Source organism: Vicia villosa, unplaced genomic scaffold (assembly GCF_029867415.1).
Source record: "Vicia villosa cultivar HV-30 ecotype Madison, WI unplaced genomic scaffold, Vvil1.0 ctg.002106F_1_1, whole genome shotgun sequence".
Classification (NCBI taxonomy): Eukaryota; Viridiplantae; Streptophyta; class Magnoliopsida; order Fabales; family Fabaceae; genus Vicia; species Vicia villosa.
Genome location: NW_026705842.1, coordinates 316840 through 332701, shown reverse-complemented (window position 1 = coordinate 332701; position 15862 = coordinate 316840). Strand labels below are relative to the sequence as shown.

Here is a 15862-nt window from a genome sequence, read left to right as displayed (position 1 = left end):
GTAATTATACTTATAGTTATAACTTGTAATGATAATTGTATGTTTATAATTATAATTATAACTATAACTTGTATGTTTTGAATTGTAAAATTAATTGGATTTTGATTGTGATTGTAGAATGTTATTCAAATACTTTACAACCGAACCGAGATTTCCAGAGCCAAAGAAGCTTGCTCCTTCAAATTGGCATCCCGAAGAACCCTTTGGCCCCCTCTTCAAATGATGTACAACTGGAACCTCATTCTTCATATAAGGTGTTTAAAAAGGGCTTATTTGGAGACAGATCTTGGAAAAAGAAGTCAAATTCTTGAGTATCATCCAAATGATCAAGATGAGGTAAGAAGAACTTACCTTATGAATAAGCCATGTAAAATTAAATTAACTGAATATGAATCCACAGATATTGGGGGAAGGGAATGTTCCTTTCAATATAGTTGGCATGAAGAATATGATTGGTTGGAATATAGTGCAAACAAATATGTTGTTTTTTGTTTGTCTTGTTATGTGTGCTACGATGGTACTAGTAATTTTGCATTTGTGGTGGCTGGTTTTAAAGGTTGGAATATAAAGCATAAGTTGAATAAACATGTTTCTGAGCAACTGAATAGTCATCATAAAAAGTGTGTGAAAGCATGTGAGGATCTTATGAAGAAAAAGCTGACTATTGAGTTTTCGTATGCAAAATATAGTTCAAAAAAAGAAGTAGATTATTTTGTTCGTTTAAAAGCATCACTCGAGGTTGTCAATTTGCATGGTCAATTTGGAGGTTTGAAGACTTTGATTCAAAAGCAAAAGACAAGCTTTACTTCAGAATAAACAAGCTCTACTTCAGAATAAACAAACCTAAATGTCTTATGCTTTTTTTGTGAAGTGTCTCGTATTGTTACTTTTTTACGGTCATCTAACAAAAGACAAGCTCTACTTCAGAATAAACAAGTTGCTCATCTTGCAAATCTAATTGAAAAAGAATTGGTGGAAACTGGTACTGATTTAAATCAAGAGTTGTCCATTACAAGAGATGGCGATACAAGTTTGGGATCTCACTTTCAAACTCTTAATAGGTTGGTTGATTTATTTACTCCTATTATTGAAGTGTTCGAAGATTTGAAAAGTGATAGTCATTTAGGGGTGAACAAAAAAGTTTGTTATTTGTTATGAAAACTTTTAGTTTTGTGTTTATGTTTCATTTAATGGTTGAGATTTTATCTTTGACAAATAATTTGTCACAATTATTGCAAAAGGGAGGTCAACATATAGTGCATGCCATGGAACTTGTTCAAATATGCAAGAAAAAGTTGCAAGAATTTAGAGATGGTGGATGGGAAACACTTTATGAGCAAGTTGTGGCTTCTTGTGGTAATGTTGAAATCGATGTGCCTGACATTGAGTCTCGGTATGTGAAAGATAAGAAATCCAAACGACTTGCTCCTTTTGTTACAAATTTTCATCATTTTAAGACTGATTGCTTCTTACATGTCATAAATGTGGTATTGAAAGAGTTGAATGATCGGTTTACACCTAAAAATACTGAGTTGATCAATTGTGTTACTTACTTGAGTCTTTGTTATTCATTTGAATCATTTGACGTTAAATCACTTGTGAGATTGGCAAGATTGTACCCAAATGACTTTGAGGATCTTACAGATAAGGAATTGTCTAGTGAGTTGGAGACTTATATGGAGAGTGTCAAGATGGACGATCACTTTTCCGATTTGACTGGCATCTCGGAACTTTATAGGACTCTTGTTCGAACAAAGAAGCATAAGACATTTAGGTTTGTGTACACACTTGTCAAACTAGCTTTGTCCTTACCGGTGGCCACTGCAAGTGTTGAGCGAGTGTTCTCGGGGATGAAATATGTTAAGAATGAGTTGAGAAGTAAAATGGCTAATCCATGGCTAAAATGATTGCTTAGTGACATTTGTGGATAAATAGGTGTTTAATACAATCGATGATATGGATATCATCAAGCGTTTCCAATAAATGAACAAAAGAAGAATGCATTTACGATTAGACTAGAATGTTTTCTATTTTTGAGTTGTAATTGAAATACTAGTACATTTTTATTAAGTAATATTATCATATTTCTTTTCATTAATTTTTTGTACATTTTTTTTATATTTTATTTTCATCATGGGAATCTCCTAGATTTTGATCCTGGCTCCGCCCCTGCAATAAAATGGTAGGATATGAAAGAAATAATAAATTCATAAATGCCTAAAAAATTGAGCAAGTCATGAACTTCACACAAACTAAGACACAACTAGTTAACCATAAAAAATAGAGCAAGCCCATAAAAATTGTCCCATAAATAACCTTGCTTTAGAACAAAACCAACACAACCATGACATAAAGGAAACAAAATCATCAAAAAATGAGAAACTCATTAAAGTAAAATACACATATTGACTCATTTAAAGAGAAATCCAAATGTACCTGCATACCTGTGCAAACATTTGACTCAGTTAAAGTTGGAGTTTTGATGTCCAAGAAGAAGGATTGGTTTGGCTAAGGTTTTGTGGTGTTCTGATTCATCTCTTGGGCAGGTGATTGAGCGTGTTGTTCCATTCTTTGTGCAGTCAGTGCCCTCTCATTTGTTCCTTTTTCTAATCTAGAATTGATAAGTGAGAGTGATTATTGGATTTCAATTAATTTAAGGGGGTTTTAAACCCCCGCAATTTAACACATTTTTTTTCAATCAAGTCTTATGTTAACTTTACTTGATGTGGCGTGCCACGTGTCGTGTCACGTCGTGTCTTCCGTTATGTCAAATAGACGTAGAGATCAAAATTGTGAACGAAAAACTTTATGAGAATTATTTCTTACAAAATTTTTTTACATGGACTAAAATTAAATGATGCAATATTTTGATAACTCATGACATATTTAACCCGAAAATTAATTATTCAACTCCTTTTTACATATAAATCACTTAAATTTCAACTTATTTTTAATAAAAATCAATTTTACAAGATCAGTCGATTCAAAATAAGTTTTAGAGTTGCAATATCAAACACAAAACACAAGCTCAATCATATAAATTAGATAAAAAAAATGTTAAACATGTGACTATAAAACTTGTACTAATGTCATATATTCACATGCAATATTTTGAGGCAGACTTATGTGGACCACCAAAGTTTAACATAATCATTTTTTTTCAAATAAAAGTAACCATATATTCACACATTATATAAGAAAGTTTTTCATGTCTGTTGTACATCATGCAAAATTTTAATTTTGTCCCTGCTTCCGTAGATGTACATCCAGAAGCATCTTATATTTTGAAAAAATTTGCTTCCTTTCCTAGATGCATGAAGCGCATAAAACATAGTGAAACTTAAAATTTTCTCCATTAATTGAGAAAATCCCAAGTTCTGTAGATGTAAAACCCATCAAACCTTTTCGCAAAAGGAACTACGAAAAAATTTTCCCAATTAATTGAGAATTTAAGATTTTTCTGATTAATTAAATCTCATCAAACCTTTCCGTAGATGTAAGATTTTTCTCAATTAATTGAAAAACCTTTCCGCAGATATAACTAGAAAGATTTTTCCCAATTAATTGAGAATTTGAAATTTTCTCAATTAATTATTGGAAATTTTTCCAATTAATTGAGAAAATGTCAAATTAATTAAATTCATTAAATTTTATCTACGGAATATTCTTATTTTCCCAACTAATTAGAAAAATCCCACGTTTAATAAGTTTTAAGGGATTCAGTATATGAATCTCCGGAAAAAAACCAATTTTTTTTTTTATAAAAAGTACTTCCATAGATACATTTATGAAAAACAATGACAATTTTATCAATTTAATGGGTGGGTTAACAATTTTGGGTTAAGAAATTCTCTTATATAATGGTATCACCCACCTTCATTAAAATATCACAAATCATCAACCAACATAGATTATAATGCTACCCTCTACCTTCATTATGATTCTGTTCATAATTCTCTTTGTCCTTTCCGCACTTTCATGGCCACAAGCTATAGCTGAAGCCACTGAAACTGAATCACAGGCTTTGTTAAAATGGAAACATAGCTTTGATAACCACAGCCAAACTCTCTTATCAACTTGGATAAATACCACAAGTCCATGCAAATGGCAAGGAATTCAATGTCATAAATTCAGTTCAGTTTCTGCCATAAACCTTGCAAATTTGGGCCTAAATGGTACACTTCACACCCTCAGTTTTTCTTCATTACCAAACCTCATAACCCTAGATATCTACAATAACCAATTTTATGGAACCATTCCTCCACAAATTGGTAACATGTCAAAAATAAACAGATTGAATTTTTCTCAAAACCCTATTGGTGGTTCCATTCCTCAAGAAATTTTCACTTTGAGAAGCTTACAAAACCTTGATTTTGCTGGTTGTAAACTAAGTGGAGCAATTTCTAACTCCATAGGAAATTTATCCAATTTATTATATCTAGATTTAGGAGTCAATGATTTTTCTGGTGGATCTATTCCTCCTGAGATTGGAAAATTGAACAAATTATGGTATCTAGCAATTTCAAATTGTGGCCTAATTGGTTCAATTCCACAAGAAATTGGACTTTTGACAAACCTTACTTTTATTGATTTGTCAATGAATTCTCTTTCTGGTGTTATCCCTGAAACCATAGGTAACCTGAGTCAATTAAATAGACTTTACCTTTCTAATAACACCAAGTTGTCTGGTCCAATTCCACAATCCTTGTGGAACATGTCTAGCTTGAATCTGATTTACTTTGATCATATGAATCTTTCTGGTTCAATCTCTGATTCTATACAAAACTTGGTTAATTTGTATTCACTTGCACTTGATAACAATCGCCTTTCTGGATCCATTCCTTCCACAATTGGGAACTTGAAAAATCTTGTTTTTTTGTGGTTGATGAATAATCGTCTTTCTGGATCAATTCCTGCCTCGATAGGTAATTTGATCAATTTGGATGTTCTTAGTCTCCAAGTAAACAATCTCTCTGGAACAATTCCAGATTCAATTGGAAATTTGAAGAAGCTCACTGCTTTTGAAGTAGCTACCAATAAACTTCACGGTAGAATTCCAAATGGACTTTTCAACATTACCAATTGGGAATCCTTTATTGTGTCTCAGAATGATTTTGTTGGCCATTTGCCGTCTCAAATATGCTCTGGTGGAAGGTTAATGCTCTTAAATGCTTATCAGAATCGTTTCACCGGTCCGGTGCCAACAAGTTTGAAAAATTGTTCTAGCATTGAAAGAATCAGGCTCGAGGAGAATCAAATTGAAGGAGATATATCACGAGATTTTGGTGTATATCCGAAATTGCAGTATCTTGATATTAGTAAAAATAAATTTCAGGGACACATTTCAACAAACTGGGAAAAGAGTCTTGATCTCCATACTTTCAAGGTATCTAACAATAATATTTCCGGTGTTATACCATTAGAACTTATTGGTTTAACCAAACTCGGCAGGCTTCACCTTTCTTCAAATCAATTGACGGGGAAACTTCCAAAGGAATTAGGAGAGATGACAACATTAACTGAACTCAAGATTAGTAACAATCATTTCACCGGTAACATTCCAACAGAAATTGGAATGCTGCAAACACTTGATACGTTGGATCTCGGTGGAAACGAGTTGAGTGGCACGATACCGGAAGAAGTAGCAAGGCTACCGAGGTTACGACTGTTGAATTTAAACAGAAATAAAATTGAAGGAAGTATGCCATATAAGTTTGGTTCAGCTCTTGAGTCACTTGATCTCAGTGGCAATTTTTTGAATGGAAAAATACCAACAACTCTTGGAGGTTTGGTGCAGTTGTCAATGTTGAATCTCTCACATAATATGCTTTCAGGAACCATTCCTCAAAATTTTAAAAGGAGTTTGGATTTCGTTAACATATCAGACAACCAGTTAGAAGGTCCACTTCCGAAAATTCCTGCTTTTCTTAATGCTCCATTTGAATCATTCAAACATAACAAAGGCTTATGTGGAAATATCACAGGCTTGACTTCTTGTGCAACACCCCATAGTCAAAAGAGCAAAAATGTCTTTCGATCTGTATTCATTGCTATAGGAGCTCTGATACTAGTGTTGTGTGGCATTGGAATTTCAATCTACATTTTGTGTCTAAGAAAATCACCAAAGAAAGAAAGCCAATCTGAAGAAGCACAAAGGGGAGTACTATTTTCAATTTGGAGTCATGATGGGAAAATGATGTTTGAAAATATCATTGAAGCTACTGAGAATTTTGATGACAAACATCTCATTGGAGTTGGGAGTCAAGGAAATGTTTACAAGGCAGAGTTGGCTACGGATTTGGTTGTTGCTGTTAAGAAGTTTCATTTGGTAACAGACGAAACAAAGTCATATTTCAGTTCAAAGTCTTTTACGAGTGAGATTGAAGCCTTGACAGGAATCAAACACAGAAACATCATAAAGCTTCACGGGTTTTGCTCACATTCTAAGTTCTCATTCTTGGTTTACAAGTTCATGGAAGGCGGAAGCTTAGATCAAATGCTAAACAATGACACACAGGCTGCTGCATTTGATTGGGAAAAGAGGATGAATGTTGTTAAAGGTGTAGCCAATGCTTTGTCCTACCTGCATCATGATTGCTCGCCTCCAATTATTCATCGCGACATATCAAGCAAAAATGTTCTTCTTGATCTTGACTATGAAGCTCATGTCTCCGACTTCGGGACGGCTAAGTTTCTAAAGCCGGGCTTACTTAGTTATACCGAATTTGCAGGAACCTTTGGGTATGCAGCTCCAGGTTAGAACATTTTTCCTCTTGTTTTGATTTTATATTTTCATATCAAATCATATAATATAGAAACTCATAAGATATTTTGTTTGTTTGCAGAGTTGGCACAAACAATGGAAGTGAATGAGAAATGTGATGTATATAGCTTTGGAGTACTTGCATTGGAAATCATAATGGGAAAACATCCAGGAGATCTCATTTCATTATTTTTGTCACCATCTACAAGATCAACGGCTAATAATATGTTGTTGATAGACGTTTTAGATCAAAGACCTCAACAAGTTAAGAAACCAATTGATGAGGAAGTGATCTTGATTGCAAGGTTGGCATTGGCTTGCTTGAGTCAAGAACCACGTTCTAGACCAACCATGGATCAAGTGTCAAAGATGCTTGCAATAGGAAAAACACCTTTGGGGAACCAACTCCACATGATTAGACTAGGACAACTAGAATAACTCTTTGAAATAATTTGTTTTAGTAACATCCTTGTCTTTCTCATGTTTCTTCTGTTGTATTTTCTCATCCATTTTGTTGTATGTTTTTGGTATGAGTCGAATAAATAGTCGGTTTCATCTAAAAATTATCATTTTCTCATCAGTTTAATATATAAAGTATTCAATCCTACAAAAGTATTCGGAAATCATTATCCTTTCAAATTATTAGGTCACTCTCTTTCTCACAACAATAAAATTTGTCATTACCAAGAGTTAAAAGCCCCCTGTAATTGGAAAAGCCGTGGATAATGGTAATTTACCCAATGATTACCAAAAAAATACAGAGCCCTCGGCAACGTTTACTGAAAGTTATCAACGCCAACGTCTACGGTATTATCCTCGATTAAACCTTTAATAATTTAATAATTTGTGGGTAATATTAATTTGTACAACTTAATATAGATCTTATGGTGTTAGAAATTTTACCCAAGGTTGAACCCTTTTAAAATTTGTTAAAATGCTAACCAATGCTTCATAATACTATAAAAATGTATGTTCTTCTTTAAAAATACTTCTATTTAATGCATTGAAAATTAAAATAAGTGACTTTTTTAATAATAAAATGTATTTTTTTTAAAAGACTTATTCAATACAATATTTTCTTTATATGGAATTTTTAAAAAGTGTCCTTAGAGCATCGTTAGCATGACTCAAAAGAAAATACCCACAACTTAGCCTAGCCGTATGTAATTTTTAATTTTTGGTATAATACCAAACTATTTGCCTTATATATGATGTGTTTTTTTAAAACCATGTATACAAGTTTTTATAGTATATTAACAACATTTTTAACTTTGTAAGAGACACGCAACATATTTATCCAAAATATTAAGGTGTTAGGTGAGTGGACTCTCCTATTTATAAATGAAAGTCTCTATATTCCTAACTAATGTGGACTTACCTACACAATTCACACTTGTAATCATTTTTCAACGAAATTTAGTTTTTAAGAGGATTAATTTTGTCATTAAAAAATGAATAACGGTAAAGCTTGTTACCTGTTGGCCTCGAATAATCTTGATTTTAACTAATTAATAAATTGAAATATTCCTAAGAAAAAAAATGTAATATAGTATACTAACAAGTAAAAGTTACGTTGATGAGATCTTCTGCGTCTTTAAACGGTAGCGAAAGTACATATTATAACATGACATGATAGGCCTTGAAAAACTTCTTCAAATACTGTCAAAAATAAAATTAAAAATTAAAAAAAAATTCAGAAACAGGATCCTTAATTGTGTGTTACTTGTCTTAAAAATAAGAAGATTTGCCAATTCAATTCTTTGTACAAGCCAACTGCATAACGAATATAGCTCAGACTGCCTTTAGATCTTAGATGTGAAGTATTTGTGTTTGGTGAATCATCAACCACATAATTAACTGATAATGCTTGGTTAATAATATGATGGATTTGGAGGAAAGCTTAGAAGTCCAACATCACATTCCACTCTATCTCTATTCACATTAGGGAGGATATGATAATGTCCGTCTTTTTATTCGTAGTTTGAAGAGAAAATTGTATCTATATCTATATCATTGTGAGTATTAAATTTTATACTCGTACTTGTACCTTGCGGGTACCTAAGTACCTTAACCATATTTGTTACCAGCAATTCTAATAAAAAAATCTATTAGTTGAAAAATATCATAACATTTTAACTTTTTTAACAAAATTCAAAAAAAAATTCAAAAAATTTACTATTGAATTGTGAAATAAATGAACATTTGTATTAAAATGTATAGTGGTTTGATCGTGATGTATTTTTTTCTTAAAGATATAGACATATTTTTTATGAGAATATCAATTAAACTATAGACTAAATATTTTTTTTGTCATTAATCTCTACCTCGAAATCTATTTGGATGCCTCAACACTAAAAAAATTGATTTCATCTCTCATCTATACAAAAAGCTCCACGTTAATCTCTTAGTCAAATTAAAAAAAAAAATTGTGGATTAAACATGCTCTGAGATGGATTACAGGTGAGAACAAAATACTGAAATGTTGAAATGCACGGTTTTGACTTTTATTTTCATTTCCATTTACAAAGCAGTTTTTCAAAGTTGAAAATGAATTTTTTTTCTTCTTTTTGAAATCTTGATATCCTATTAGCGGGGATTCCGTTTAAAGGCAGAATTTTATTCTGTAACATAAGATTTAAACTCATGATCTTGAGATGAGAACACTTTTAAAATCCAAGCATCTGCCGCTAGATCAAGTCTGTCAACACCCAAATCTATATTCAAAATTGAGGAAAACATTTTAAAAAATAATTATACAAATAAAATTAATATCGTATAAATTTCAATTTTATAATTTTTATTTTATCTTTTTATTTAAAAATATATTATTTTAAAATATCAAATATATAAAAAAAGAATGGATTTTAATCATTTTTAAGTCTGTGAAGTAAACGAGTTGAACGTAATGAGATGAACCCAATAAACTGAACCGAGTTGTTCGTGAACTTTTAACGAGTCGAGTTTGAGCTGAAAAAAATTTATATCAAACTCGAACTGATATTTAAACTGAACCAACTCTTAACAAGTTAAACCGAATTAAGACAAGTTTTATTCACTTGTTCAGAAATCAAGTGAATAAAAATTCTATCTAAGAATAGGAATTCAATGAAGAAAAGAGTAACAGAATTGAAAGTAATGAATCTGAAGCAAACAAAACATAACGGAGAATTGCTTCAATTTGCACGTGTGTATTTGGATATTTGCAGGTGTGCGTTCTTACAGCAATTGATTCAATTTCTATGTTTCTCATCATAGTTACCCATGCTCACAAAAAAGGGATTGGTTGGATTCATGAACAGCTGACTTTGCAATTTGGTGGAAAATGTGTCAATTGAAGATTTTAATTGTAATTATTTTGGTCTTTGTGATTGTACTCATAGACTATGTTTGGGAGTTTGGAATGGAAAAGAAGGAAGGGCTTCGAAAATTGATTATTTTTAAAAATATAGAGAAATTTTTAACATTTTTTGAAAAAAAAATTGTTTTAAATGATAAAATAATGTTTATCATTAACGCATATTTACTTTTTGAAATACTATAACAACAAAAATTATATTTGAACATTTTGTCCAAGCCGTCCAAAATCCTTTTTTTAAAACAAATTTTGAGTTTCTCGAATTAAGGGGTTTTGGTGTTAGGAAGAAAATCAAATCTTCCAAAACTCTCCAAACTAAAATCTTTCTATTATTTTCCCCAAATCCTTCCTATTCTTCAAAGCCTTCACATTCCTTCCCCTTCAAACTCCCAACATAGCCTTAGACTATGTTTGAGAATTTGGCGAGAAAGAGATGGGAGGACTTTGAAAAAAGAGAAGAGTTGAGTGGAAAGAATTAATTGATTTTGGTTTGGAGGATTTTGGAGAGTTTGTTTTTAATTATAACATCAAAAACTCTCTAATTTAAAAAAACTCAAAATGTGTATTGAATGAGGATTTTTGAGGGCTTACATAAATTTTTTAAATGTCTTTTATCATTTTATAGTATTCTAAAAACTAAAAGTATAGTAATAATAAACACTTTAATATCATTCTATACAAAATTATTATTTCAAAAAATGTCAAATATTCTTCTATATTTTTTTTAAAATTCATTTTAGAAAGTCTTTCCTTCCTCTCCCGTCAAAACTCCCAAACTAGTCTTAATTTAAAAAATCGTTGAAAGTTTAAAGGAGAGATAACTCAATATAGCTTCTAGATTTGGAATGAAACACAAATATATGTTGAATCCTTATATATCTTGCATATTTGGTAGATGTTTTTACATTGATAGATGGTTTGAAGGAATTCATGGCAGGAAGACCGTCACCATAACTGGCGTCCGTCATGACGTTTTGAAATAGAATAAATCGCCCACGACCCAGTAAATTTTCCTCCACTTCCACCACATTCTACACGATCTTTTGCACGATTCTAAGTAGTTTTTGGCAAAAATTAATCTATAAATAAAACCTCAATGTATAGTTTTAGAGAATCTGAGCTTTGCTAACAGCACTATATCTATAATATAAGAAAATTAATGGTTGTGGAAAAGTCAAAAATATCTTTATTTGATTTTTTACCACCACATTAAAATTGTGGTTTTTTGGTCTTTGCACAATAAAGTTCTTAATTTTATTATTAAAATAATACAACTCTTATATTTTATCAAACTTATCAAATCTCTCTCCATTCTCTATTTTTTTTCTCTTTCATCACTTTCTCATTTCTTTCTTCCATAAAAAAACCTATTATTGATATATATATATATATATATATATATATATATATATATATATATATATATATATATATACTTTTATATACAAAAAATGATATTTATGATTGAAATATTTTTTAGTAAAAAATGATATACGGAAAAAATTTATTCAAAAAATCTATTATTGATCTAAATGTTTTTATATACGAAAATTTGATATTGATCCAAATATTTTTGTAAATGACACATAAACAAAAATAATATTTGTATACGGAAAAATCTATTATTTACGAAAAATGGTATTTATGATCCAAATATTTTTATTCAAAAATGATATATGGGAAAATAATCTACTATTGATCTAAATATTTTTATATACGAAATTTACTATTGATCCAAATATTTTTGTAAATTTTACCTAAACAAAAATGAGGTCTGTATATGTGGAAAAAAATATATTATTGATCTAAATATTTTTATATATGAGAAATGATATTTATGATCAAATATTTTTTATTCAAAAATGGTACTCCCTCCGTTTCTTTTTAAGTGTCAGTTTAGAAGAAACTTTTTGTTCCTATTTAAGTGTTGTTTTTATAGTTTAATAATATAATTTGTCGATTATACCCTTACTTTATTATTAACTTCACTTCATATTTTCCATAAAATTAACTATTTTCTCAATTATTTATTGGAAAGAGAGAAAGAGTGTGATTGAATTTATTTAGAAAGAGAAAATAAGTGTGTGTATAATAGGAAAATAACTCTAACAATCCATTATCTTGGTTGAAGAGTTTTATGCCAAAATGACACTTAAAAAAAACGAAGAGAGTATACGGGAAAAAGTATATTATTGATCTAAATAGTTTTTAATACGGAAATTTAATATTGATTCAAATATTTTTGTAAATGATACCGAAATAAAAATAATATGTGTATTATTATTTACGAAAAATGTTATTTATGATTCAAATATTTTTTATTCAAAAATGGTATACGGGAAAAAAATATATTATTGATTTAAATATTTTTATATACGAAATTTACTATTGATCTAAATATTTTTGTAATTGATACCTAAACAAAAATGAAGTCTGGATACGGAAAAAATCTATTACTGATCTAAATATTTTTATATACGAGAAATGATATTTATGATTAAACATTTTTAATCCAAAAATGGTATGCGGGAAAAAAAATCTAATATTGATCTAAATATTTTTATATACGAAATAATCAATTATTTATCTAATTTTTTTTCTTTTTTAACATTTTTATTTGAAATAAATGATGTATCCAAATTCGCGTAACCGAACAGAACCTATGCGTATGCACGAGTTTAATTTGCAACTTTAATTTTCTGCATAAGTTAGCGTTTGTTACTGCAAGTTTAAATTCCTGTTGTTGTTATTTAATTTCTGCAATTTCCATTTCGCAAATTGTTGTTATACCAGATAAAAGCTTCTCTTGATAGCAAAATTTATTTATGCAAGTTCTAGTTTCTCTTCATCATTCAGGTTTCTTACTTTGCTGAATTTTAACTTGTATGCTTTATTTTCATGCTTTTTATTACTGCTTTTACCATGTTTGAGTAATTTGGTTGAGTTCAAAACATGAGGACGACCGTCATACCGACTAAACTCGTATAAATTGAACGCTTAATAAATTGTAACGATAATAATTTTTATGTTTTGAAAATTAAGATTTTAAAGTAAAAACTTCACTACGATAATAGGAACACCAAAATGCCATTTACAACTTGAAAGAGCGAAAATGGTATTTGACTAAGAAAATTTAAATTTAAATTTTTAAAATAGCGAAATAATTTTTTATATTAAATAAGAAAATATTAATTTTAAAAGGGACTTTAAATTTGTAATTTGTATCACGCGAAAGTGGACGATTACGAGTTTAAACTCGTAAGAATAAATCCACTCACATAAGAAATTGTTTCAATTTATAGGAGTAACACATGTAGATGGAAATCATGTTTAGGCCTCTCTACTAAAATTTAATTAAACCCATTGCTTCAATTTCGTGCAAAACAAACCCACTAATAAAGTTGGAATATATAATAGTAATTGGTGATTGGTCTCTATGGGATCTATAAAATTTATTATACTAAAACCGATAAAGTTGTGCACTTGCCGGCTATCAATTGCATAAGTACAAGTGATGAAGACACGAATCACATATTTAAGGAGCTCTTAAGGCATGGAAAAGAAACTTCAAGTTTTCATATTCAAATTAAGAAAGATCAATAGTCATTCCAGCTTGATTCAAATGCACAAAGAAAGGTCACATAAATCCATAATGTCCATCGAATTAAATAAAATCTAGAAGATACAAAAGACAATAAAAAGTGAAAGAGCTAACATTGAATGGGACGAGAGTTAATTCCATAGGGAAAATTATTTGTTAAACTAGACATGCTTTAGTGTTATTTTGAGACCACGAGAGTTATTTCCTTAACTTAATACATATGTTTTGATACTGTAGACATACACCACTAGATTACTTCTTGCCTCATATGTCATGACATATCTCATCAGACACACACACACACGATATGAACTTCATTAAATGGAACATTGCCCAACATATATCTCATTATTGATTTAACTTATTTACTATTATTTGTTGCTACTCAACCTGAATCGGTGACAACCAATTATTATTGTTACCTTTTTGCTCTTGGTTATTCACAAAGTTTTACATTGAGGATCAACTTAAGTTATTACATCCTCCGTGGGATCAATACTCTTACTGTATATCACTTGCTATTATTTGATTGTGTGTAAACTTGTACATATAAATAGCACAATAATATCGCCCTGATTGGTGACTGGATGACACATATAATCTATCATCTGATGTCAATTGAATTACGACAAGATGAGTTAGAAACAAAGAAAATCCATAAGTGTGCAACAAATTGCATTCTCATTTCAAGGAACCTATACAAGATGATAAGAGACACTCCTGTGTTAAGGCGTTTGGGAGAAAATGAAATCCTCCTAGTATTAGCTGAAGTTTATTAAGGGGCTTATGGAAACCGTATAGGTGGACGAGCCTTAGCCTAAAATCTATTAAGATAGGGTTACTTCTGGCCTCCAATAATGAGAGACATCATGTATTTCATCAAGAAATTTTACAAATGTAATAGACATGATACTCTACACCATAACCATCTGAACTCATCAACTATGTGATAATGCCTTAATCGTTTTATTAGGGGGAGTTGATATTATAGGACCCTTCCCTATAGGTTTCTGCCAAAGAAAGTTCAGGATCATGGGAGTAGACTACTTCATGAAATGGGTAGAGGTAGAGGATATGTCTAACATTACGACAAAAAGAGTTTGTTGCTTTTATTGGCAGAAGATTATGTGCAGATTTAGTTTACCATGAATTATTGCCATAGACAATGGAACTCACTTCGTTAGTATTACTGTGATTCATTCACCCACAAGAAAACGTACAAACACAATTAGCTAATATAGTGATATTGAAGGGGATTAATAAAAAGTTGGCTAATTCCAAAGGATTATGAGTCGAGCAGCTACACGAAGTGCCATGGTCATATCATACTACTCCTCAATCCATCGCTGGGTAAACCCCCTTTATTCCAGTGTATGGGACAAACAACATACCTTCATTCAAAATCGACACGCCATCAGAATATGTCTCCCCTGTTCAACGAGGAAGAAAACAAAGTAGGGTTAAGGTCTCTAGCTGACCTAATTGATAAAACAAGAAATGTAGCCCACATCTGAGAGTTAACCATTAAACGAAGAGCAACTAGAAGGTATAACTCCAAGTTAGTTTGAAGAGAGATGCATGAAGGTGATTTAATGCTACGACAAGTCGTAATGCCCGCCTAACTGGGAATGCTACAACCTAACTAGGAGGGACAACATATATATATATATATATATATATATATATATATATATATATATATATATATATATATATATATATATATATATATATATATATAAAAGAAGATTCCTAATGGAGCCTACAAGATCGAAGAATTAGATGGATGGTTCATTCTCAAAACATGGAACTCAGTCAATCTCAGATATTATTATAGTTGATTGGTAGGAGGGCGAATCTCTTACTTATGAAAACTCTTGTAAAATATTGTGGCATTTGCAACAAGGTATTATGGTTTCACGGTTAAATTACATTGTTGGACCTCCACAAGAAGATCCTTGTCACCCTACTGGGTAATTATATTGTTGGACTTTCATAGAAAGATCCTTGTTGCCCTACAGGATAATTACATTATTGGACTTCCACAATAAGATCATTACCGTCCTGCGGGGTAATTTCGTTGACGAACTTCTACAGGAAGAAACTTACCGTCCTATGGGGTAATTAAATTGGTGTATTTCCA

General features: G+C 30.7%; 2 protein-coding genes across 2 annotated transcripts; both read left to right on the top strand.

The window, feature by feature from the left end:
• The first annotated feature begins 222 nt into the window (after window positions 1–222).
• LOC131637909 (uncharacterized) lies at window positions 223–1907 on the top strand. Its single transcript, XM_058908473.1, has 3 exons — window positions 223–766; window positions 872–1140; window positions 1242–1907. The coding sequence occupies exons 1-3, from the start codon at window positions 223–225 to the stop codon at window positions 1905–1907; spliced, it is 1479 nt and encodes a 492-aa protein (XP_058764456.1).
• A 1963-nt stretch (window positions 1908–3870) lies between these two features.
• Window positions 3871–7326, top strand: LOC131637912 (MDIS1-interacting receptor like kinase 2-like). Its single transcript, XM_058908479.1, has 2 exons — window positions 3871–6755; window positions 6846–7326. Exons 1-2 carry the CDS (start codon window positions 3917–3919, stop codon window positions 7199–7201), a joined length of 3195 nt encoding a protein of 1064 aa, XP_058764462.1. The 5' UTR covers window positions 3871–3916; the 3' UTR covers window positions 7202–7326.
• The last annotated feature ends 8536 nt before the right edge of the window (window positions 7327–15862 follow it).